Source organism: Giraffa tippelskirchi, chromosome 4 (genome assembly GCF_054371585.1).
Source record: "Giraffa tippelskirchi isolate mGirTip1 chromosome 4, T2T-mGirTip1v1.2.pri, whole genome shotgun sequence".
Taxonomy (NCBI): domain Eukaryota; kingdom Metazoa; phylum Chordata; class Mammalia; order Artiodactyla; family Giraffidae; genus Giraffa; species Giraffa tippelskirchi.
Genome location: NC_137278.1, coordinates 35,414,255 through 35,440,629, shown reverse-complemented (window position 1 = coordinate 35,440,629; position 26,375 = coordinate 35,414,255). Strand labels below are relative to the sequence as shown.

Genomic DNA, 26,375 nt, shown 5'->3' with positions numbered 1-26,375 from the left:
TTAGTCACCCCTGGGTCTGAATAAGGAAGAAAGTCAGGGAGAGAAGACCAAGCAAGACAATGCAGATGTGAAATGATGAATCAGATAGGACCGGCAAGTGGGTATTGCCTGTTATTTTGATCATTAGGACAACTGGAGCAGGTCAGTTAGATGTACTCTATTGCTCAGAGATTGATCTGCCTATGATTGATTTTATCTGTCACAGAGACGTGATTAGGCTCTAAGATACCAAAGGCTTCTTCTTGATGTCGCTAGAAGTCGCAGACCAGGGCATTAACCTGTGTTGGCTTAAAGTCAGAAAGAACTAAATGGAATGGATACTGTGTTGGTTTGGAGCCCCTGAATGGCCTTTTAAAAGGACTGCATTGATAATCAAATTACCCAAAAAGTTTTACTTTCATCTTCCCTGGCCAAAAAGGATATTTAAAAAGATAAGAAAATATTAGGCCAGCAACAGGTGATAAGACCAACACATGCTAGTTATAGGAATAGCTCACAGCCTTCTTCCCTAATGTACTGTGCTTCAGCAAACACGGGGGTTGCTGTGAAATACATAGTGGTGAACTGTTTGCTTTGATCTCTCTTGTTGTTTCTTCTCTTTTCAGTAAATGTGAGATTGTTTATAGTTTCTGGGAGAGAGCTGTCACTCTTTGGTGTTTGAGAAGGGCTTTTATTGTGTCTGTGCAGCCTCTTATATCATGCCTCATGAGGGATGAGAGCAGACCGAGCTTTTCTGTTGTTCCACAATGACATAAGGACACAGTGAGAGGCTGTGTGGCCTCATGTGGCTGGGCTCTCCCGTTGGCTGTGGATCTCAAGCAAATTAAGATCATATTTTCTCTGGATAACACCAGTCTTCTAGACCCTACCTAGTCTGAGTCATCTAAGGCAACACTTCAACATGTTTTCCTTGGACATCGCTGAGGCTGTTTGCTGGATATTTCTGACTCTCCACCTCGTGGACTTTCTCATGATAGAAGAGGTCCATATGGCTGTTTCCAGCCAGAGTCATGAGTAAAAAGGATGTGACATTTCCAGGTTGGAACTTTTTCATTCAAAACCCTCTAATTCACAATAGTAGCTCTTCCATAGCCTGGATCCCTACATGATTATGATAATCAGAGCTCTCTGCTGACCTGAAATAGATAGGTATTATGAGATTATATGTCATCGTTAGTGAGATTTTTTGTTGTTGTTATAACAGCATAACTTAGCTATCCTGACTGATATATTTTCTTTATGGGAATCAAATTCTATTATTACTTATTTTACAAAACTGTTAAAAGTTAGTTGCAAAAAGAAAAAAAAATCACCCATAATTTGCCATGCCCAATAAGTCTATTTATAAATAAATCTATTTATGTTTTCCTCCACTTTTTTTTGTTTGTTTTGTATTTGTAATTTTTGCTTAGTTATAGCATAGGCATGAATTCAATTTTGCATTCTGGATTTTTTCATTTAATTTTTATCAAAACCTCATGCTAATAGGAACCTTGTCTGTTTTATTCATCACAGTTTCTCTCCTTGGCACCCCATGTAAAGCCAAGCAAATAGTATGTGCTTAATAAATAATGGTTGAATTAATAATTCTAGCTACTTTTCTCTTAGTATGATGATTATTAGAAGATATCTTATGTATGACTAGTCAGTAATTGCAGATATAGTTTCAGAACTGAAGTCTGTTTACTAGTAGAGATACATTTTTGGAAAGAAATCTTTATTTTATTTTTCCTCTTTTCAGCATTAGGTTCAAACTCTTTCCCTGGTTCCCTTGGAAGTTCCTTTTCTCCTTCTGTGTGTGTATTAGTTGCTCAGTTGTGTCTGACTCTTTGTGACACCGTGGACTTTTGCCTGCCAGGCTTCTCTGTCCATGCGATTCTCCAAGTAAGAATACTGAAGTGGATTTCCATTCTCTTCTCCAGGGGATCTTCCCAACCCAAGGATCAAACCCAGGTCTCCTGCATTGCAGGCAAATTCTTTACCGCCTGAGCCACCTAAGCTCTGGTCCTCAGTCTTGGATGAGACCTTTTGGCCACTTGGAGAAGCTCACACAGAATTCAGAGTGGCCAGTGTCTTAAAGCTATGCCTGGTTCTTCTTCTAGTTTGATGTATGAGCCAAGAGAAATCAAGGAATTCCCCAAGATTCATAGAGCCTCTGAGAAGCAAGATGGTGATTAAAATCCAGTTTCTTGAATACAAATCCACAGTCATTTGAATGTTTTTTCTAGATCACACTCCCTGCTCTTGTCCCAGGGTAAGATACTCTGGCTGTGAGTTTCCAAATGTCTTAGCAGTAAGCATCTTCTAATGACTAGCTTCAGCTCAATTTATGATTTTTCTCCTACCTTCTTTTCCTTCTCTTGCTCCTCCTGCTCTTTTCCTTCCTTCTCTCTTCTCCTTCTTTTCCCCCCTTCTTTTTGACCAACTGAATGCCTGACTTAACTCTGTAGGTCTCAATCAGATCTTCCAGTTTTGAGATGTGTCACACTGCCTGGATTTGAAATGCTGTTTTTATTACTGCTTTTCTTATAGAGAACTCAAACCCATCCTTATCGATGTTACTCACTTTGCCATTACCAGAAACTGGGAATTTCCAGAGGAGGGTCTTGGTGCTTTCAGTGTCTATCTTGGCCCTTTCGTTTTTTCCTTCATGATCTCACTTTCCTCCCTCCTCAACTTAAGTGCCCAAGTTATCAGCAAGGTGACCCAGAGCAGCCCATCTTATCAAATATGTCTTCATGGCTTCCATTATCTCCTGTCCGCTCTCACTAATTCCCACATCCTATATCTCTCTTTTTGAGTTGAGTTTTCAGTTTTTTCCTTGTTCACCTCTGCCCATCTCAGTCTATTCCACCATACTCCATTTTCTGTCTTGTGAGGTCACCCAGGATTTGATACCGTGGACTTCTTAGTCAGATATCCAAGTTCAAATTCTGTAACAAATTTTGTTACCTTTTGTAGTCTATTGTTGGGAATTTACCCTCTCTGAGCTTCCATTTGTGATCTGTAAAATAGAGATATTATTACTTTCCCTCATAGTGTTAGTATGACTCTTAAATGAGATAATACATGAAAATTATTTTGAAATATGCTGGTCCATAATATGTGCATCAGACCATGTTAGTTATCATTGCCGCCACATTTTAAATCTTTCTATCTCTGTTTTCCCCCACTTGTTCTTAACTGCTCTTTTGCATCTTCTGTGCTCTAGATGGAAATGATATATGGTAGAATAGATGTGCTTGCTCAGTTGTGTCCAACTCTTTGCGACCCACGGACTGTAGCCCACCAGGCTCCTCTGTCCATAGGATTTCCCAGGTAAGAATACTGGAATGGTTTGCCATTTCCTCCTCCAGGAAATCTTCCTGACCCAGGGATTGAAGCCATGTCTCCTGCATCTCCTGCACTGGCAGACGGATTCTTTACCACTGTGCCACTGGGGAAGTTAATGACGTAGGGGAGAAGTGGCAAAATTATAGCTGTAAGCATGAGCAAGAGGCAAAATTTATCTCAGTGAGATCTGTTAATTTTGGAGGGAAAAAATCACTGGTTTGAATTCCAACTCTTATTTATTTGCTGTTTGACCTTGGGCAAATTATTTTGACTCTCTGGGCCTTAGTTGTTTTGTCTCTGTAATGGAAATAATAATACATACCTTTTCTCAAAAGGCCACTGTGTGATGTGATACACACACATAAACACACAGGTACATTTGTATATGCATATACATATATGACTCATGTGACTGATAGACTATCAATATTCATTTCTGCCTCTTTTTCTAAATTATTTAGCAAAAAGGGAAAAAATTTTGGATTCATTGTGATTTAATCGATAGAGAGAAGCACTTGTCCTTTTGGGGATATTGGAGAAAATTTATAAAAGCATGAGAATTGAGACCCTTGTGTTCACTAGGTGCAAAAAAGGCAGTGATCCTGGTGATTACCTAGGAAAATGTCAACCCTGGCGGATATCTTAAGTTGAAAGTCTCTGCAGCCCCCTAGTGGCTGTTGATTGTAGCGGATTCATAGTTATTGACAAATGCCTGGAGTCAGTTTGACTTTGGACAAGAATTAGAGAAATAAGGAAGGGCTGCGGTGGGGAATGAAAGGACCTGTGTTTTAGTCTTTTTAATATGTTACATAGAAAATTATTCTCTCATTAGTGTGCATGCCAGTGAAATACGTTGAAAATCAAAACATATTTGCTCACATACTAGGAAGCTATTAACCTTCATACCCTTTCCTTCCTCTTCCCTTTTCTCCCTCCTTCCCTTGTTCCACCAAGGTAAGAGCATCATTTCTTCTATGAATCAGGTCATTCTTTGTTGCTCAGTGAGGGAGAATCAGCTTCACTGTGTGCACCAAAGATTGTAGTTTTGTCTACGATTCCAGTGAACCACTTGTTGTAAACACAGCCATTATCCAGGTTCTGTAATAGCTGCTCAAGAGAAATGAAGAGAGAGACTGGAGATAAAGCCCTGACTTCGCAGGGCTATAGAAATGGCCTGCAGTTTTGAACTGTCACTCCTAGGACTATGAACAGGAATGCCAGATCATTCTTTCTAGCTAAGTCACTCCTAGACTTCTTAGGCTGTTACTCATAGATGGGTATGGTTAAGAGCAGTGGTTAAGAGGCATGAGTAAAAGCTTGGGAGGCACGTAGGACTATGTGATCCTAGGAAAATCAGTTAAGATCTCTGCGACTCAATTTCCTCTAAAACTAAAGTTTGAAATATTTACCTTGCAGAGAGTAAAGGAAGTAACACATATTTAAGCACCATTCTGAGAAAACACGGTGTGACGGCGGTCTGAAATATTTGTTGTAGCTGAATCGCAACTCGGCAAGATCGCGAGCCACTTCCATCCTCCCCCGTAACCCCCGCCCCCGCCAAGTGCTCCCCCCGACCTCCGCATCATTTTATCCTGTGTGGATGGTGGGATCACCAGGTTCCCCAGGAACGCGCTCAGATAATGGAAGGGTCAGAGAAGACTCTGTCTAAGGGCCCTAATCCAAGCCCAGAGTTGGCAGTGTCACACTGCCCCTCCCTTCTCCCCTCCCCTGGCCTCCAGTTTTATTCCAGAACTGCTTTTCCGAAGTCGGATTCGTTTGCTCCCTTAAATAGGAAATTAGAATACTTGATTACAAAGGCCTCTTCCAGTCCTAGTATTTATCTAATACACGCTCCTGTTGACACAGAAGCGACATAGGGCAGGGAATCTGGCAGAGGTGGAGCGAGAGAGGGAAGAGGGGTGGAGGGAGGGTAGGGCTGGCTCTGTGCTTTTCTCAATGAAAGCGGGGGGGAGAGGGGGCTCTGCAGATTTGCATAAGAAGTCGACCTCGCCGCACCATTGGCTGGCGGGCGAGCGGGGCGGGGCGGGGCTGCGTGGGCCCAGCAGCGGTGAGGAGTTGGCATTCGAACCCCGCCCCCGCCTCGGCCCGGCCCCTTCTCGTCGCGCGCTCGCGGCTCCGCCAGCTGCAAGTGGCGGGCCACCAGGCAGATGCGATAGAGCGGCTCCCGGGGCTGCAGCGGCAGTAGCAGCTGGCACCCTAGCTGCCGCGGCCCAGAGGGTCGCGGGGCGCAGAAACGACTTCCGGCCACCTTCTGCCCAGCCACTGAAGGCGCTGGAGCTGCCGATGAGTGAGGAGAGGGCAGCAAGATTTCGGGCTTTTGGTCCCTGAATGCTTTCACTCCGCTTCTGCCGCCGGGGCCGCTTTGGTGCCTGAGAACTCTGAGCCCAGACGCGGGAGGAGAGCAAGGACGATGTAAACTTGCGCGGCGGCGGCCTGAACCTCTGCACCGCAGCGCGACGGCTCGATTCAGGTCCAGAAGTTCAGCTAGTAGTGCAGTCCGAAGACCTCCCGCTGCGGAGGATCGCGGGAGGGTGCGCGAGAAAACAGCTGGTGCCCTCGTTTCCCTGCTAGACGCGGAAGAGGAGCTCAGAAGAGCCGAAAGCAGCTCAGGAGGCAGCCAGGACACCAAATACCAGCTTGGAGCCACCGTTCCCGGCGTAAAAGTTGCAGAGGGTCGGAGGCCGCTCAAGAGTGGACAGACCACAGCTCAGGCCGCGAGGGGCAGGAGAGGACGGTACCTAATTGTCATCTCCCTTCAACCATAGTAGTCTCTCTCATTCCATTCCAAAGCGCGGCGATCAACGGACGGGGGCGCGGCATTCTGCGCGGCGCGCGAGGCATAGGGTCCCAGCTGCTGAGCCCTTCGCGCTTCAGGGTCTCTTGACACGCCCCTGAGCTTCCAGCCCCGTTTTATTGAGGTTCCTGCTCTCCTCCTTGCAGTTGGAGGAAAGGAAACCTAGTGCACGGACAGCCCCCCGAGATCTGGTGGAAGGAGCCTGTCAGGACCAACGACTGTTAGGAACCCCTTCTCATCTGAGGGGGAGCGGAGGGTGAGGCTGGTTCCCGGGGAGTCGCAGCTCTAGCATAAACAGTCACCCTTTGGCGGGATGGGAGCCACAAGGCTTCTGTGGCTGCTGTTATTGCTGCTGCTTTCACCGGCAGCCTCAGGCTCCGGGACTGAGACCGAGACCGGCCAGCGCATGGGCTCTCCGGCCATGGGGCCGGCCCTGCAGCCCCGGGAGCCGCTTAGCTACTCGCGCCTGCAGAGGAAGAGCCTGGCGGTGGACTTTGTGGTGCCCTCGCTTTTTCGCGTCTACGCCCGGGACCTGCTGCTGCCGCCGCCGTCCCCCTCGGAGCCGAGGGCTGGCCGGCTGGAGGCGCGCGGCTCGCTAGCTCTCGACTGCGCCCCACTGCTTAGGCTGGTGGGGCCACCACCCGGGGTTTCGTGGGCAGCAGGCGCCAGCTCTCCCACCCCGGCTCAGGCACGGACGCTGTCCAGGGTGCTGAAGGGAGGCTCGATTCGCAAGCTTCGGCGGGCCAAGCAGCTGGTGCTGGAGCTTGGAGAGGAGGCGATCCTTGAGGGCTGCGTCGGGCCTCCAGAGGAGGCGACTGCGGGGCTGCTTCAGTTCAACCTCACTGAGCTCTTCAGCTGGTGGATTCGACACGGCGAAGGGCGGCTGAGGATCCGCTTGATGCCGGAGAAGAAGGTGTCTGAAGTGGGCAGAGAGGGAAGACTGTCCGCCGCGATCCGCGCCTCCCAGCCCCGCCTTCTCTTCCAGATCTTTGGGACCGGTGAGCAGCTCCCGCCTGAGTGGTTCGGGATTTGTTTTTTTTTTTTTTTTTTTTTACACACATCAATTTGCAGCCACTGTCAACTAACCCCGATTTCCAAAACCTCATCCCATGGTTCTTAGCTCTTTTTCCTCCTTCCTCAAATCTCCTTTCCCAGTTAGACTATATTTTCTTCTTGAACGCAGTCACTCCCCAAGGGACTCTCCCTTCCTTCTCAGCACCAAGTCGGGGAGGATGGGGGAAAGTTTGGCAGAACGGTAGAATGACTTGGTAGAATGACTCTCTACTGACAGACACAGGGTTGCAGCCAAGATTGGATGTCCTTTATTTGGGGCTCCTAGGACAGTTGAAATCCCTCTATTACTTCTGCATTCTGAGAGCTTAGTTCTAGATCTCAACTGTTACCTTTCTTCCTTTCCCTTTGTTACTCTTCCTGGCCTCCACAAATTTGGGGAATGTGATACACTTTTTCAGGGAATATAGAATTCTTTATTATTGAATCCCACTCAGCTATCCTCTTCACATGTTGACTTACCTAGGAATGGCCTCTTCTTCATTAATTCATTCTGCTCTCCACCTAACCCCAGTTCCTGTCCACTCACAGACTCTTGTTCTTCCTCTCAGATGTATTGGGAGAGCCACAGAGGAACTAAAGGACAGGCAACGGAATGGAGGGAGATGTGGAGAGAGGGACCAAAGTAGCCAAGATTGTTTTCCTTTGGGGGGTCACTCTGAAGCCAGGAAGAGACAGTAGCTGATTTCCCTTTCTCTCCCTGCCCCCAGTTCCTTCCCTCCAGTTCTTAGCTTGAGTATCTGTGGTAGCAGATCTGAATGCCTGTTTCTGGAAGGCCCATTTCTCTGCAGATCTCCCTGCTGGAGACTCCTGAAATGAGGTTTATATTTCATTTACTCTCATTTTATTCCCATATTCACTGAGTTTGGGTTGCGTATTTAGGCACTTACTTCTAACTCTTCCCATAATATCCTTTGACTGGGAAAACCAGGTGGTTTTGAATGGATGTTTCTTTTGTAAGACCATTGGGGAAAGGCTTGTGAATAAAATATAAAATGTAAATGAATGAGAAAGCACAGAAGAGAAAGCATGCCTTTTAAATGCCTACACTAATTTCATTGAGTAAAACCTGGCATCTTTTCTATCATTCCCATTGTCAGAAATAAATGAAATTCTCATGCTCCACTGGTTACTAATGTCTCTGTATTAATTGGATGGAAAGCATTGAAAAAAAGCCTATTATAGAGCTACAAGTATCTCCCATGTTTGTCCCAACACACACACACCCACACACACACCCACACACACACACCCACACACACATATACCCAGTAGTCTCATGCAGGGATATTCTGAAGCTGAGGTTTCTCAGTCATTGCAGAGAAAATATACCGGTATGTGGCCCCCATGGAAAACAGAGTCTGGATACATATTTCAGCATTAGCACCAGTGGTATTGACACCTAAAATGACCCCTTTATGTTCAGTGTTGGAATTTATACTAGCCTGTGGCAAGGGACAGGATCTGATGAATTTGATAGTGCTTTCTGTGAACTGAGATAGAGACCAATACTGTTGTCTCACCACAGATACTTTTGTAAAGAACAGCTGTGCTTTAATGTTGTCTTGGCTTCCATGGTTTATACATGCAACATTCTCTTTTAGAGCCTAATGGTTGTGTAATGGAAATAAAAATTACTTCTCTGGGAATGCAGATTTTCTCCCACTTTCATGTCTCTGAGCATCTCTGAAACTTTCCTATCATTTCTTGTTATATAGGCAGGCCCTAGCAGTCTAGATGCTGATGATATAGGCAAAGGGGTCCTTTCTACAGCTCTGAACTTACCTACAATAAACAAGCAGGTTGCTTGAAGTTATCACTGGTGCCTCTGGAGAGTCACACGCTTAATGCTTTTGAAGAATATACTCCAGTCAAGCATTAGATGAGGAGTTGGAGCTGCTGAGTGAGGGAGTTTCGTGTAGAGATTAGTGTGCTCTGGGAGCTGCTCTGCTACTGGCTGTAGGGAAGCACAGTGAACATCCCAAATCCTCCCTCAGCAACACAGTCCATTTGGCAGCAGGACAAAGCCCTTATGCATCATTTGACACATCTAGCAATGCTAGTTTTAGAAAGAGCCAGGATTCTGCCATTAAAAGGCTAGAAATTTTAGCCAAGCATTTTTCAGCAGTATTGGGATCAAATGATTATTGATGGGATCAAATAAGACACTAAGTGTAACTGAATGAGCTCCCCATGACCTCCAGAGAGACAGACAGCTTATTGAAAAGCACTTCAGGCCTTGTGGTGATCACACTTGGAACAGGGTGGACTCTCCTGCTCTGAGACAAATGCTGTCTGCAGTTAGGCAGCTGGCCATGCAGGACTAGCTTCTTGCCTTATCACTGCTTCCCCAGCCTCATTTAGATACAGTCTCTACTACAGACTTCCTGTGGAGGGACTGGGCACACCCTTCTGTATCATGTTTAATGTTTGGGGCAACATACATTATTGTGGTTTCATTCATTTTCTTGTATCAAAATTGAAGTTTAAGTTCTCACACTTGGAACAATTAGTCACACTTGGGCTAATTTTGCTATTTATCATGTTTGAGGAAATGGATTTTTTTTTTTTTATATAGACTCTGACTTACAGAAAAGGCATTTAACTTTTCTGTGACATAGGATCTTCAAGTAAGTGAAGGGAAAATAGGCATAGCTCAGTAAATTCCTCCTTGTTTCTGCCTGAGTAACTGATGGTCTAATCTAGAGGGGAATGGTCTTGCTGGTGGGGCTGTCTGTGGGGAAGGAAGTGGAGAAGATGGGTCTTCTGCCAACCTTTGTTTTGAGGGGCCTGGGGTAGCCCATTTGTCTCAGAATAAAGGTAGGATACCAAACCTGAGCAGACCATGACTAGGAATGTGGTAAAAAAATGGAAAAGCACCTAGTTAGAACAAAGCAATACCTTCATATCACTTGCAGTTTGGGCTATCTGAGAGAACAAAAGGATGTCTGAGAGACTTTATAATGTATGACATATTAATGGTATTTCTTTGAGGGTTATTGTGAATTCATAAATGGGATCAAGGTGTGAAAAGTCTGAAGTAGTTCCCCAGAATACCCATTCATTGAAAAGAGGTACAGAGAGTTACTGGGGCTATACAAATGGTATACACTATCTTGGGACAGCCCAAACCTCAAAAATGATGTCTTCCTGGAGGCTACCACATTGCCCATAGCTCTACTTTGTAACCTGTTGTGTAAATGTCTTGACATCTTGCTTCTGCCATCCTCCAGGCAGAAGCCTAGAGGATAATGGTCTGTGCGATAAGAGAGCTTGTTTCACTGTTAATACCTGCCTTCTCATTCCAGGAAAGGGGATATATGACTTGGGACTTTATATGTACTATGGAGAGGCCTAAGCAATTTAGAGTAGGTATATACAATGCAATATTCTTGACCCTTGACCTCACATATCTGTTAGTCCCTTCCTATTTCATTTCTGGAAAGGGCAAAGAGAGGGAAGGAAGATAGAGAGTAAATTGGAGCTCCCAGAAGGGATATCAGTTATTGGAGGTGAATTGGGAGAGTTGGAGTTAGTCCAGAGAAGAGCAGAGAGCTGATTTAAGAGTTGAAGGGCCTGACTCATGACAAAAGATGAAAAAAATTAAATATATATGGCTGGGCTAAGTGGTGATGAAGGGAAAGCCATGGTAACAATCTACAAATCTCTGAAGAGGGAGAGTGGCAGTGAAGGGAAAGAGTTATTTAGTGTGGCCCACAGAAGTAATAGGATGAGACTAGCAGAAGGAAACTTCAGGTTAGATATCAGGGAAACCTTGTTTTCTGAAATTGATATTCCTCTGACTATGGAATGGAATTCCAAAGGAGCAAAAGAGTAAGGTGAGATGTGGGTCAGACAAGCCACAGCATTCATAATTAATCAGTTCTATATTTTCAAATGTTGAGAAGCTGCAAAAGACAGGAGAGCTAGGATGGAGAACAGCATCAGGAGTCGGGGTTTTTGGGATACAGTTCTGGAGAGCCTCTGAGTTTGGTGTTACCAGGGGGAAGAGAAAATAATTGCATATGTATCTTTGAAGTTTGTGGGAAGTGCTTACAAGAACATTGTTGGTATCTTGAAACATTATTTTGAAATTACTGAGTTTATTCTTCTTTGTCCCTAGATTAAAGAGAGTGTTCTCTAGGGTTTTTGTATATTCAGTAGGGGGAGTGATACTCACCCAGTACTTGCATTGAAGATATTCATGTGCGTGGCATAAAGTCATTGGGCAAGACAAAAAGTATTTGGGTCTTGAGAAGATGAGATCAGTTCTAGATTTGGTGAACTCCTATTGGCTACTGAAAACCCTTTGAAATGCTGAGAATATGTACAGCTGTTTGAAAGATGAACTTCTTCTAAATCCTGTTGATCCTTTCACAAATTTACAAAAGAGAAAGAAGGTTCGTGTGAGGTTTTATGTGGAATGTGGGAGGAGAGTGGTATCATTAATAAAAATGAAAGCTTTTATAAGGCAGTTTGTCTGCAGAAGGTGAAGAGGGACTGGCCTGCGGGTAGGAGAAAAGAAAGAGAGTTGTGTGAGCAAAAGTTGCAGCCTACTGCCACTCTCAGGATTACTGCCTGACAACACTTCATAGAAATTTACCCAGGCTGATTTGGAAAGGACATTTTGCTTTTTTAAATAATCATTATTAATGTCCTGTTACAGTTGTATGGGACTTTATAATTTATAAATCATTTTAACATTTGTTATTTTTACCAATCATACAGTAGGAAGGGCAAACATTTGCTTTATTTTGTAAGTAGAGTGATTGGAATCCAGAAGTTTGATAACATTGTTTCAAGGTCATTTAGGTAGAAAGTTTTAGACCTGGAAACTTTCATTTATATGTTGAAAGATTATGAGTTGGTAGAGGGTGTGTTAGAATACTGACTGGGACCACATATTCTGCCTTCAGATCAGAGCTCTTTTCACTAAGGGAATCATCTCAAGGTGCATACTATAAATAACCAAGACATGTAAATAGACAAAAAGCTTTACATTATCTTTTTCAGAAGGTCATACAATAAATATTTGATGGGCAATAGCCATGACTTGGAAACATTTCTTAAAATCTTTAAGGCCTGGTTTGATCAGTTGAAAATGTTTATAGTAAATAGTTCCTATCTCAAGATCGTGTCCCGAATATTAAATTAGGTGATGCATGTAAGTCTTAGGGCTTTCCTGATAGCTCAGTTGGTAAAGAATCCACCTGCAGTGTGAGACCTGAATTCAATCCCTGGATTGGGAAGATTGCCTGGAGGAGGACATGGCAACCCACTCCAGTATTCTTGCCTGAAGAATCCCCATGGACAAGCGGGCTGCAGTCCATGGGGTCTCAAAGAGTCAGACATGACTGAGCAACTAAGTATAGCACATGTAAATCTTAAGCCAAAACCTGAAACATCATAAACTGCTCCATCAATATGAACAATTATATTTTTTCCAAGAAGCAGCAGCACTCCAGCATCTGGTTGTGCAGGTTGTGCACTCTGGAATTACAAGGGTTCCATATACATTTTAGCCTATTTGAATGGTGCCATCTGGAGTTGTGCAGTCCTCATGTGTGGCAATACCTGGCAGCCCTGGCAGCAACTGTGATACTGTGTATTCGCCATACAACTAACTTCTAATTCCTAAGAGATGAGAGGTAAGATCCAGAGGAAGTGGGGAGTGACCAGGATGATAGTTTCTGTTGTTCCATCATGGCAGACCTGTCTTTGCCCAAAATGTAGATGAAAAGAGGTGTTGAGGTGTGGCATTTACTTTATTCCTATTAACTATTATCCTCTTATAGCCTTTTGACCTTGGATTCAGTCCAGAGAATCAAGTGGCATATTTACAATCCAATTCTTTTTTTTTTCTACAGAAATAAACAAAGTCTTAACTTTGTGAAAGTATGGAAACTAATGCTGAGAAAAAAAAAAGATAGAGGCATTACAGAGCAGTAGTTTTCAGTGGTGGATCTTCCCTCAGAATGATCTGTGCAGTCCAGGCCTTACCATGTCCACAGACATACTGGACCACTGACCTCTGGCAACTCCTTTATTGTAATTAGCTGGAGCTATGCACTTCCTGTACATTTCTAGCCTCATAATTCATTATCAGATGTGTGCTATGCTTAGTCGCTAAGCCATGTCCAACTCTTTTGGACCTCATGGGCTATAGCCCGCCAGGCACCTCTGTCCATGGTGATTCTCCAGGCAAAAATACTGGAGTGGGTTGCTATGCCTTCCTCCAGGGGATTTTCCAACCCAGGGATCAAGCCCAGGTCTCCCACATTGCAGGTAGATTCTTTACCATCTGAGGCACCAGGGAAGCCCCCCGTTGTCAGATGGAGAGATGCAAAGTCATAAGGTTAATAGACATGAGCCCATGAAAAGCAATTAAATCTTTGAAATTCCATGGAGACACATAGCCCAGAGACTTGAATGGGAGGCTGTCTTAGGAAAGTACCTTAACCTAAAATAGGTTGTTAAGCATCCACACTGCATTTTATAGGTGGCGTTCCTATGTGAGCCATAGATGAGCTGCTGCCTCCAAAAAATGCACATGGATATCATCTCTGCTTGAGAGTAGATGAACATGAGTGTTGGTGAGGATGGTTATAGGTCCAGGGGACATGTAGAGAAAATAGCAAATAGCTAGTAAGGAGCCCTGTGAATGTCTTCTTTCTTAGAGCCATTGCCTTGTCCTCCAATCTAGGGTATGGCCAGTGTTTCTTAACCTAGTGATTACCTGGGTTCTTTCACCCAGTCAAGGTGTGAGATTGGAGCAGTTCAAAGCAAATGTTGGCATGGTGGTGAGATAGTAAGGGGGTGGGAGGTACCCCATATGTTTTTGGGTGAGGCAAACTTCTCAGAATAGCTTTTGTTTTTCCTCAGTAAATATTATGATTAATTTTCCAGCAGGACTATTCTTAACTTAGGTCCTTTCCCAGGGAAATTTTATCCAATTCATTTGGTGATATAACATAGACATTCCAGAAAGTGGGAGGCCCAAGAACATGTCAGGAAGAGAGCTCCTTTGGGGCAGATACACCTAACCACATGGTTAATTAAGAGACTTTGTTCCTTGAATCATCATTTTCTGGCTAAATGACAGCAGGTGCATAAAGAGGTAGGTGGTCTGAATTCCCTGGAGTAAGGAGAAGGCTAAAGGGTAGGTATGAAAAAAAGTATGAAAGTAAAACAAAGGAAATCTAGGCAGGTTTAAAGGAAATCAAGCAGATAACCAAAGGAAATCAGAAGGAAAATTTAAACCATTGGTTATGGTTTTTTCTCTCACTTATATTTTATTCAGTTTTCATCAGAATATGGATTTGTGAACTTGGGCATGGGTGGAACTTCTTTGTAGATCATTTTTACATTCTCAGCCCACATAATTAAAATAAATATTCTTTTGATGAACAGAATACTGGATTAGGAGCTAGGAGGCCTAGATTCTATTATGATATTAATCTTCATTGGATTTGAAATCTTGTGCAGTCCCTTAAACACCTTGAGCCTCTGGGTTTTTGTTCCTAAAGGAGATAACACAGATCTTGACTACCTCACAGAGTTGCTGTGAGCATTGTATGAGATAACCTATGTGGAAGGCTCTAGTCTGGATTATTCAGAAATAAATATGTAAGGCAGTAGAAAAACTGAATGCATAAGAATCATGACAGGTGCTAAGATTCTGCTTTATCCATACATGGTTCCCCCAACCTTTGGCATTCAGAGCAGCTATGCAACGTCCCAGACTTTGAGGCAGGCTGTAAGTTTCAGTTAACAGCTCAGAAGCATTGAAAAGTGTTTGTAAAGCCCCTCCGCAAGGTTCCTAAAGTGAGGTTGTTTCATTGAAGTCAGTTTGCTCAATTTCAGACTTTTCTGGAAATGGATCTCTGGTAGTGGGACATAAGACCTGTGTTTTAGCATCAGAAAATGATTTGTTTTTTAATTTAGGGATGACAAATAAGGTGGATTGAGTGTATTGATCTTGTGTACAGCTTGATGATAATTCACACGTACAGCATCCATATAATCATTACCCAGATGAAGATACAAAACATTTCTAGCATCCCCAGAAAGTTCCCTCCTGTCCTTTTGCAGTCTGTATTCAACCCCTAACCAAGATAACCATCCTTATTATCCATATCATTGATTAGTTTTGCCTATTTTTGAATTTCATGTAGATGGAATCATATCGTATATATTATTTTGTGTCTGACTTTTCTTACTCAGCATGATTTCTGTAGGATTCATCAGTGTGATTTTGTGTGCCAACATTCATTCTTTCTTTTTCTTAGTTTGCTGTGTTGTATTCCTTTATATGAATACAACACCATTCATTTATACATTTTCCTAATGAGGAACTGGACTTCTGTAAAGTCAAAAGTAAAAGGTCCTATTCTAAATAACGGATTGTTGTTGTTCAGTTGCTCAGTGATGTCCAACTCTTTGCGACACCATGGACTGCAGCACACCAGGCTTCCCTGTCCTTCACTATTTCCCAGAGTTTGCTTAAACTCATGTCCATTGAGTTGATGATGCCCTCCTACCAGGTCATTCTCTGTCATCCCCTTCTCCTCATGCCCTCAATCTTTCCCAGCACCAAAGTCTTTTCCAATGAGTTGGCTCTCTGCATCAGGTGGACAAAGTATTGGAGCTTCAGCTTAGCATCAGTCCTTCCAATGAATATTCAAAGTTGATTTCCTTTAGGATTGACTGATTTGATCTCCTTGCACTCCAAGGGACTCTCAAGAGTCTTTGCCAGGACCACAGTTTGAAAGTATCAATTCTTTGGTGCTCAAACTTCTTTATGGTTCAGCTCTCACATTCATACATGACTATTGGATAAACCATAGTAGAATAAGGAAAAGATCTGGGATTGAAGCCCTCTTATACCATTTACTGGCCCAAAACTACTTATTTTCTTCTTTGAATTTCGGTTTTTCTTATTTGTAAAGTAAGAAAAATAATACCCATCTCCCGAGTCACTGTGAGAATAGGATAAGGAATATAGTAAGTCCTTACACACAGTTGGTATTCAACAAGTACTAGTTTTTTTCCCCAGTTCTTCATTGCATTTCTTCCATTGGTGGCCAGAATGGATGCTTTAAAAGCTTCCTAAAGCAGGGAAAGGGAACCCTGTTACAAGTGAGGTCATTAACTCAAAGAGGGAAAAGTAGCAACCAAGGACTATGTAATAAATTGCATGTAATAACCCTTAATAATTTCATTTTAAATAAAATAATTTAAATAAAACACAAATATTTCCTGCACTCAGTCTTAACTTTAACAAAATATTCAAATAGCAAATCAAAATTTCAAAACTCTTTGGTTTTATATTCAAGTCAGTTAAAGAAGAGAGAAAGGGTGTAGAAGGGACAGAAAAAAGTGGGCAGAAGCACAACTATATTTATATAAAGAGAGATAAAAATGAGAATGACAGAGATATAAGTGGGAAAACAGAGAGGAATGTGTAAGAAGAGGTAACCCAGGAAAATAGAAGACAAGGATTATTTTCTGGATATGGAGATGCATAGCTATATTAAAAGAAACCAGAAGAGTGACAGAAAGAGAGTAGGGGGAGGGGGAGGGAAGGAGGTGAGAAGGAACACTTGATTATTTTTGGCCTGGAAGGATTATTTTTGACCTGGTGTCTGAACTTATGACCAACATTATATAATGGTTATCTTCAATTTTATTGAAGTAGAATTCACATACAATAAAATGCACCTATTTTAAGTGTTTTGTTTGATAAATGTGTACACCTGTGTAACCACCTTCCTAATTAGTATACAGAACATTCCTATCAATCCCTGAGGGTCTTCCTTGACATTTTGCAATGAACCCTATACTTCCTGCTCTAGGGAATATCTGATTTGATTTCTATTGCAATAGATTTGTTTTGTCTGTTCTGTGGATGAAAACATACAGTATATTCTTTTGTATCTGACTTCTTTCACTTAGAATTCTAATGCTTTTAAGATATTTTTGTGTAGTTGGTGTGTATTATAATAGTAGTTTGTTTCTTTTTATTCATCTCATTGTATGAACATACAGTTGATTCTTGAACAACTTGAGTTTGAACTTAGAGGGGGCCCACTTATGTGTGGATGTGTTCAACAATAAATACTACACAGTCCACAGTTGGTTGAATCCACTGATGTGGAACAGATGGTATGGAGGAATTAAACCCTATATTGGAAGGGCCAAATATAAATTATATGCAAATTTTCAACTGCAAGGAGGGTAGGCCTTCCTAACTTCTGCATTGTTTAAGGGTCAACTGTATTACAATTTGTTTATCCATTCGTCTGTTCATGGACATTTAGATTGTTTCCAGTTTGGGTCTCTCATGACTAAAGCTGTTAAGAACATTGTGTGTATAATTCACTCCGAGGACATATGTTATAAATTCTCTTAAATCCATTATGAAATTGTTGGGTTGTGTGGTGAATGCATGTTTAACATTATTAGAAATTGAAAAACCATTTTCCCAAGGTATATGTACCATATTTGTTCCCATCAGTAATGTATGAGAGTTCTACTTGCTCCATCCACATCCCTCAAAATATTTGGCATTGCTAGTGTGGTGGCATCTCATTGTGGTTTTAATTTGTATTTCTAGGTATTGGTTATCTAATATTGCATAGGAAATCACCCCCAAAGTTAGTGGTTCAAAATAATGATAAACAAGTATCTTTTATAGTTCCTATGAGTTAGGAATTTGGGAACAGTTGACTTGGTGATTTTTGCATGGAGTCTCTCATGAGCTATCAGCCAAAACTGCAGACATCCTAAAGCTTGACTGCGGCTGCAGGATTTGCTTACAAGGTGCTTTACTCACATGACTGGCTATCCGATGCTGGCTATTGGTGGGGTCTCAGTTCTTCGCCAGGTGGTCCTCTCCACAGGACTCTGTCCTGGTGTCTGGTTTCCCTCAGACTGAGCATCTATTGAGATGATCATGTGGTTTTTCTTCTTCTTTGATGAATGTGAACTACAGTATTTAACTTCCAAATGTTGAATTAGCTTTAAGTTCCCTGAATAAATCCCACATGGGTATGACTTATCATCCTTTTTACACATTGTTGGATCTACTTCCTAATACCTGGTGAGAATTTCTTCATGTTCATGAAGGTTATTGGTATAGTCTTCTTTTACTATCTTTGACAGGCTTTAGGGTCTAGGTAATGCTGGGATCATAAAATGAATTGGGAAGTGCTCCCTCTTACGCTGTTTTTCCTGGAAGAGAATTGTAGGTTTTTCTTTCTTGAATTGTTTTTGGTAGAATTCAGTACTGATGCCATCTTGGCCTGGTATAGTCTTTGCTGGAGGATTTTTGAATACTAAATATATCTATTTAATACTAATTAGAGGATTATTCAGATTATCTGTTTATTTTTTAGTGAACTTTAGTCATTTGTATCCTTAAAGAAATTGGTTCATCTAATTTGTTGAATTAATACAAGTTAGGTTGTTCATAATATTCCCTTGTTTATTTATTTTTAATGTTTGTAGGCTCAGTGGTGATGCCCTTTCTTTTACTCTTGATGCTGGTAATTTGCATCATCTTTCTCTTTTCTTTTTCATCATTCTGGGTAGAGAATACCAATATACCAATTTCATTGAATTTTAAAGAAAATGACTCTTGTGATATTGATTTCTTCTATTATTTTTCTTATTTAAATTTCACTGATTTCTGCTTTCATTTTATTGTCTTTCTTTCATTTTGTTTGCCTTGGGTTTAATTTGCTCTAATTGTTTCTAGTTTCTTAAGATCATTGATCAGAGATTTTTTCACCTCTATTTCAAATACAATCATGTAATGTTAAAATTTCCCCCTAATAATTACTTAAGCTGCATTGTACAAATTTCATTATATTGTAATGAAACTTCATTTACATTCAATTAAAAATATTTTCTAGTTCTTTAACCTGTAGTCATGTATAAGTAGGTTTTATTTCTGAATAGTTGGAGGATTTTCAAGATATCTTTCACAGATTTCTAGTTCAATTCTGAAGTGGTCTGAGAACATACTTAGTTTGATTTCAATTATTTAAAATTTGTTAAGGTTTGTTTTATAGCTCCTGTCTTGCTGAATGTTCCATGTATACTTGCAAAAACCATATTTTCTGTTATTGTTAGGTGTAATGTTCAATCAATGTCAGTTAGGTCAGTTTGGTTAATACTATTGTTTGGTCTTTTATATCCTTGATTTTCTCTCTGTTTATTATGTGTATTGCCAATAGAGGAGAGCTAAAGTCTCCAGGTTTTATTTGCCTCTTTCTCCTTTCAGTTCTATCATGTTTTGCTTCTCTTTCTGAAGCTCTTATTATTAGGTGCCTGCATATTTAGGATTGGTATATATTCATGATAATTCGACTCTTTGATTTTATGTAATGTCTCTTTTTATCTCTGATGGTATTCATATTTTGAAGTTTACTTTGATATTAATATAGCCATCAGCTTTCTTTTGATTAGTATTTGCATGGTATATCTGTTCTGTCCTTTTCATTTTATTTTTTTTTAATCAGCCACAGGTATACATATATCCCCTTCCTTTTGAACCTCCCTTCCATCTCTCTCCCATCCTACCCCTCTAGGTTGATACAGAGCCCCTGTTTGAGTTTCCTGAGCCATGCAGCAAATTCCCACTGGCTATCTATTTTACATATGGTAATTAAGTTTCCATACATCTCACCCTCTCCTCCCCTTTCCCCATGTCCATAAGTCTATTCTCTATGTCTGTTTCTCCATTGTTGTCCTGTCAGTAAATTCTTCAGTACCAATTTTCTAGATTCCGTATATATGTGTTAGAATACAGTATTTATCTTTCTCCTTCTGACTCACTTCACTCTGTATAATAGGTTCTAGGTTCATCCACCTCATTAGAACTGACTCAAATATGTTCCTTTTAATGAGTGAGTAATATTCCATTGTATATATATACCACAACTTCTTTATCCATTCATCTGTTGATGGACATCTAGGTTGCTTCCATGTTCTAGCTTATTGTAAATAGTGCTGCAATGAACAGTGGGATACATGTGTCTCTTTCAATTTTGGTTTCCTTAGGGTATATGCCTAGGAGTGGGATTGCTAGGTCATATGGTGGTTTTATTCCTAGTTTTTTAAGGAATCTCCATAGCATCTTCCGTAGTGGCTGTATCAGTTTACATTCCCACCAACAGTGCAAGAGTGTTCCCTTTTCTGCACACCCTTTCCAGCATTTATTGTGTGTAGACTTTCTGATGAGGGCTATTCTGACTGGCAGCAGCAGCATTCTGACTGGTGTGAAGTGATATCTCATTGTAGTTTTGATTTGCATTTCTCTAATAATGAGCGATGTTTGTCCTTTTACTTTTAATCTATGTGTTTATGTAAAGTGAATTTCGTGTAGAAGACATATTGTTGGATTTTATGTGTCTTTTTAAAATTAAGTCTCACAATGTCTATCAGTTACTTGGTGTGTTAGACATGTATATTTAATGTTATGTTTGATATGATTGGATTTAGGTCTACCATTTGTTATTATTATTTTCTCTTTCTGTTTTTTGTTCTTCTGTTATCCCTTTCCTGGCACCTTTTGAGTTATTTGAATATTTTTTAGTTTTAATTTTTGTCTTCATTACATCTTTTTATATTATTATTTTAGTGTTTGCTCTTGGGATTTTATATATGTATGGGCTTTCACAGTTTATTTTGAGTTGACATTTTAGTACCTCAGGTAAAATATAGATGGCTTACAACTGTGTGTAAGGTTTCCCTGATAGCTCAGTTGGTAAAGAATCCACCTGCAATGCAGGAGACCCCAGTTTGATTCTTGGGTGGAGAAGATCAGCTGGAGAAGGAATAGGCTACCCAGTTCAGTATTCTTGGGCTTCCCTTGTGGCTCAACTGGTAAAGAATCCACCTGCAAATGTGGGTCACCTGGGTTCGATCCCTGGGTAGGAAAGATCCCCTGGAGAAGGGAAAGGCTACCCACTCCAGTATTCTGGCCTGGAGAATTTCATGGACTGTCACAAAGATTCAGATATGACTGAGTGACTTTCACTTTCTACAACTACATATGTCCTTTTATCCTCCCCCTTAGTGTTACAGTTGTCATATATGTCTTATCTACATAACTTAGAATCCTGCTAGACAGCAGTTTTAATTTTTTCTTTCAGCAGTTATTCATATTTTAAATAAGAGGAGAAAACTAGTCCTTTATATTTACTCAGATATGTAGCATTCTCTTGTTTTCCTATCTTTATTAAAATTCCAATTTTCCCTATTTCATCATTTTTTATCAACCTAAAAATCTCGCTTTTATGTTTGTTTTAGAGCAGGTCTTCTGGTGACAAATTCTGTTAGTTTTTCCCTTATCTTAGTGTCCTTATTCCATCTTCACTTAAAAAGAGTATTTTTACTGGGCACAGAATTCTGAGTGGACGGTTTTTTGTTTTTTGTTTTTTTGCTCTTCACAGTTCTGGTGATAATTCTGTCATTAAATTGTTCTTCCTTATATGTAGCTATTTTTAAGATTTTTCTTTGGTCATTGGTTTTCAGAAGTTTGATTATGATGAATCCATGCATGAAATTTTATTTGATTCTGTCCTCTTTGCAATTTGTTGAGATTCTTGATCATATCATATGTCTTTCATGATATTTGAGAAGTTTTCAGCCATTATTTCCTTATTTTTTCCCTTGCACCATTATCTTTCTCCTTCTCTCTGGTACTCTAATTGCACAACTGTTTGACCTTTTGATACTGTCTCACATGCTCCTGAGGCTCTGCTCAGTTCTTTTTTCAATTTGTTTTCTTTTAGTTCTTCAGATTGGACAGTTTCTATGATCTGTCTTCAAGTTTACTGAATTTTTACTCTGTTATCTCCATTTTATGGTAATTTTTTATTTTAGATATATTTTTTAGTTTAAATTTTCCATTAAAATTTTTCTGTTTACTTACTGACAACTACCTTTCCATCTATTTTCCAGATATTTATGTTTAAGTCATGGAACATAGTTATAATAGCTTCTTTAAAGTCTGATAGTTTCAGCATCTTATCATCTTGTTATTGGCATCTGTTGATCATCTTTCTCCTTAAGACTTTGTCCTTTTTTTGTTGTTGTTCTTTATATATTGAGTAATTTTAGGTTGTTCTCAGGAAAATTTGACTAAATGTTCTTTGGTCTGAGACTTGAGTTTGGTTTAAACCTTAGTTTTGTCCTTAAGGCCTTTGCTGTGTTGCTTTAAGTCTGTCCACATGTGTAATGCTCACAGGTGAGCTGGAACCTGCAGCCAGTTTCTTTATAGAATTAGCATATTTCCTTCTCCATCTCTCTCTTCTTTTAGATTTTCGTTAAACTCATACCCACTTGTACTACTGCAGCACAACTCCTTTAACTAAGGTTGCCTTCAGGCAAAACAGAGATAATAAAGATAAACAAAACAGGGATTCCCTTTACACTCTTAGGCCTGAAGGGGTCCCTTCTTGGGCCCCCGCCCCCCACCCTCCACCCCCAGGCCCCCGACCTCCCCACCCCCAGCCCCCCGACCTCCCCACCCTCAGCCTTCTGGTCTGAATGATAACGTTTGTTATAGGATTTCTATTAGAGTTTGGCTGTTGACATCACCAGCCAAGCTAACTCTCCTGAGGACTTATCATGAATTGAGAGAGAAAAAAAGAATGTCAGAGATACATATTCTCTGGATCACAATGCCCTTTACCTGGCCTTTTGGCTAGAAAGAAAGGATTTCTCCAAGAATCCTTAGGAGTTGCTTTCCAAGTTTTTACTTTTACTTTCTTCCTCAATCCTTGTTTTATTTACTTTTTGAAGAGTCACTTGATAGTTGTTTTTGTATTTTGTCCAGAGTTTTTGGTTGTCAGCCACAGGGTAATAGGATTTAGTGGACTTACTCTGTCTTGGCTGCAGGAGAAGTTCCTTGTTCTTTTAAATCACTTTCCATCTACAATATTTTTCTTTCATCCATTAATATTTAATGTTGTGCCATTCTTTATTCAAATTTGCTCAGATTCTGTTTGCTGAAGGTATCCTTATTTTGCTTATATTTCTGAAGATTTTTCACTGGATATACTTTTAGGTTGACAGCACTTTAGTATTGTCCTATTGTTACATGGTTTGTCTTGTTTCTGATCAGAAGTCAGTGAAATTTTTATCTCTATTTCCCCTTTTGTTTCACTTCCCATCATCCCATGGTTGCTGTAGGATTTTTTGTTTATCATGAAATTTCCACAGTTTCATTATAATGTATCTTGTGGGTTTCTTTGTGTTTTTCTTGCTTGGGATTTGCTGAGAGACTCTCAATTCTGTAGGTTTATATTTTTCATCATATTTGGAAATTTTTCAAGTATTTTTTTCTGTTCCCTCTTCCTAAGAATCTAATTATAATTATGTTATACAATTAATGTATTCCCACATTTCATTAAGGGTCTGTTCACTTTTTTCCAGCCCTGTTTCTCTCCCTACTTCTGTCTGGTAGTTTTTTTGCTTGTCTTAGAGTTCATTCCCTTTTCTTGTACAATGTCTAATTTGATGATAAACCAGCCCATCTAATATATTTTTAGTTTAGATATTATATTTTTTAGCTCTAGAATATCTACTTCCATTTGTGTTTCTTTCTTCATGATGTTTTTAAAAAGCCCTTGAATGTATTTATAATAGCTGCTTTAAATTTCTTTCTGAGGCAGTCTGGTACTATGGAAAAGACAATAGCCATTAGAATCAGATTTCCTGGGTTCAGATCTTGGCCTTAATGCCTGAAAGCTGGATTGATCATAGGTAAGTTGCTTACGAACCTTACTGGGCTTTAGTTTCCTGAAAATGGTACAAAGAGATTATCTCCTTTAGAGGACTATTTTGAAAATAAATGAAATAATACCTAATGTTAAAACAATAGTACCTTGTACATAATAAGCACTCAATAAACATTGACTCTTATAACTTTTTAAAGTTTCTTTCTGCTGCTTAAATTATTTCTCTCATTTCTGTGTATGTTTCTATTGACCAGTTTTTCTTTTAGTTAAATGTCACATTTTCTTTCTACTTGGTGTACTTAATAATTTTTTATTGGATGGTGCATATTATAAATATTACATTGTTGACTGCATAGATTTTGTTGTCTTCATTTAAAGACTGTTAACTTTTGTTTGCCAGGCAATTAATTTTTCTTGCCCATCAATTTGAATACTTTCAAGGATTATTGTCAAGCTTTGCTAAAGGAGTTTAGAGGAGCCTTTATTGTTCTGTTAAGTTAGTTCTCATCTTAAGATTTGATCTTTCTAGGGTCTCCATTGAAAGCCTGAAATGTTCAATGAGGTTCTTCTTTCTGGTTAAAGGAAGGATACACCCATCTGAACAGGAAATGGCGACCCACTCCAGTATTCTTGCCTGAAGAATCCCATGGACAGAGGAGCCTGGCAGGCTACAGTTTATGGGGTTGCAAAGAGTCGGACACAACTGAAGTGACTTGGCACACATACCCATCTGAATGCAGAGTTCCAAAGAATAGCAAGGAGAGATAAGAAAACCTTCTTAAGTGAACAGTGCAGAGAAACAGAGGAAAACAATAGAATGGGAAAGACTAGAGATCGCTTTAAAAAATTAAGAGTTACAAAGGGAACATTTCATGCAAAAATGGGCACAATAAAGGACATAAATGGTATGGACCTAACAGAAGCTGAAGACACTAAGAAGAGGTGGCAAAAATACACAGAAAAACTATACAAAAAAGATCTTAATGACCCGGATAACCACAATAGTGTGATTACTCACTTAGAGCCAGGCATCCTGGAGTGTGAAGTCAAGTGGGCCTTAGGAAGCATAACTACGAACAAAGCTAGTGGAGGTGATGGAATTCTATCTGAGCTTTAAAATCCTAAAAGATAATGCTGTTAAAGTGCTGCATTCAATATGCCAGCAAATTTGAAAAACTTGGCAGTGGCCACTGGATTGGAAATGGTCAGTTTTCATTCCAATCTCAAAGAAAGGCAATGCAAAAGAATGTTAAAACTACTGCACAATTGCACTCATTTCACATGCTAGCAAGGTAATGCTAAAAATCCTTCAAGCTAGGCTTTAAAGTATGTGAACCGAGAACTTACAGATGTACCAGATGTACAAGGTGGAATTAGAAAAGGCAGAGGAACCAAAGATCAAATTGCCAATGTCCATTGGATCATAGAAAAGCAAAGGAATTCCAGAAAAACATCTACTTCTGCCTCATTGACTACACTAAAGCCTTTGACTGTGTGAATCACAGCAAACTGTGCAAAATTCTTCAAGAGATGGGAATCCCAGACCCCTTTACCTGTGTCCTAAGAAACCTGTATGTAGATCAAGAAGCAACAGTTAGAACCAGACATGGAACAGTGAACTGGTTCAAAATTGGGAAAGGGGTATGTCAAGGCTGTATATTGTCATCCTGATTATTTAAGTTATATGCAGAGTACATCATGTGAAATGCTGGGCTACATGAGGCACAAGCTGGAATCAAGATTGCTGGGAGAAATATAAATGACCTCAGAGATGCAGATGACATTACCCTAATGGCAGAAAGCAAAGAGGAACTAAAGAGCCTCTTGATGAAAGTGAAAGAGGAGAGTGAAAAAGCTGGCTTAAAACTCAACATTCCACTGCTGGGCATACACACCGAGGAAACCAGAATTGAAAGAGATGCGTGTACCCCAATGTTCATCGCAGCACTGTTTACAATAGCCAGGACATGGAAGCAACCTAGATGTCCATCAACAGACGAATGAACAAGGAAGCTGTGGTACATATACACAATGGAATATTACTCAGCCATTAAAAAAATACATTTGAATCGGTTCTATTGAGATGGATGAAACTGGAGCCCATTATACAGAGTGAAGTAAGCCAGAAAGAAAAACACCAATACAGTATACTAATGCATATATATGGAATTTGAAAGATGGTAACGATAACTCTATATGCGAGACAGAATAAGAGACACAGATGCATAGAACAGTTTTATGGACTCTGAGGGAGAAGGTGAGGGTGGGGTGTTCTGAGAGAATAGCATTGAAACCTGTATATTATCATATGTGAAACAGAACACCATTCCATGTTCGATGCATGAGACAAATGCTCAGGGCTGGGGCAATGGGATGACCCAGAGGGACAGGATGGGGAGGGAGGT

General features: G+C 40.5%; 1 protein-coding gene across 1 annotated transcript in view; it reads left to right on the top strand.

Moving 5' to 3' along the window:
• Window positions 1-5,447: 5,447 nt before the first annotated feature.
• ALK (ALK receptor tyrosine kinase) overlaps window positions 5,448-26,375 on the top strand; it is a 759,079-nt gene continuing 738,151 nt past the window's right edge. Inside the window, exon 1 of the mRNA XM_081484296.1 lies at window positions 5,448-7,146. Within this exon, the coding sequence (XP_081340422.1) occupies window positions 6,462-7,146 (685 nt within the window). The 5' untranslated portion in view covers window positions 5,448-6,461. The remainder of the gene's footprint in view (window positions 7,147-26,375) is intronic.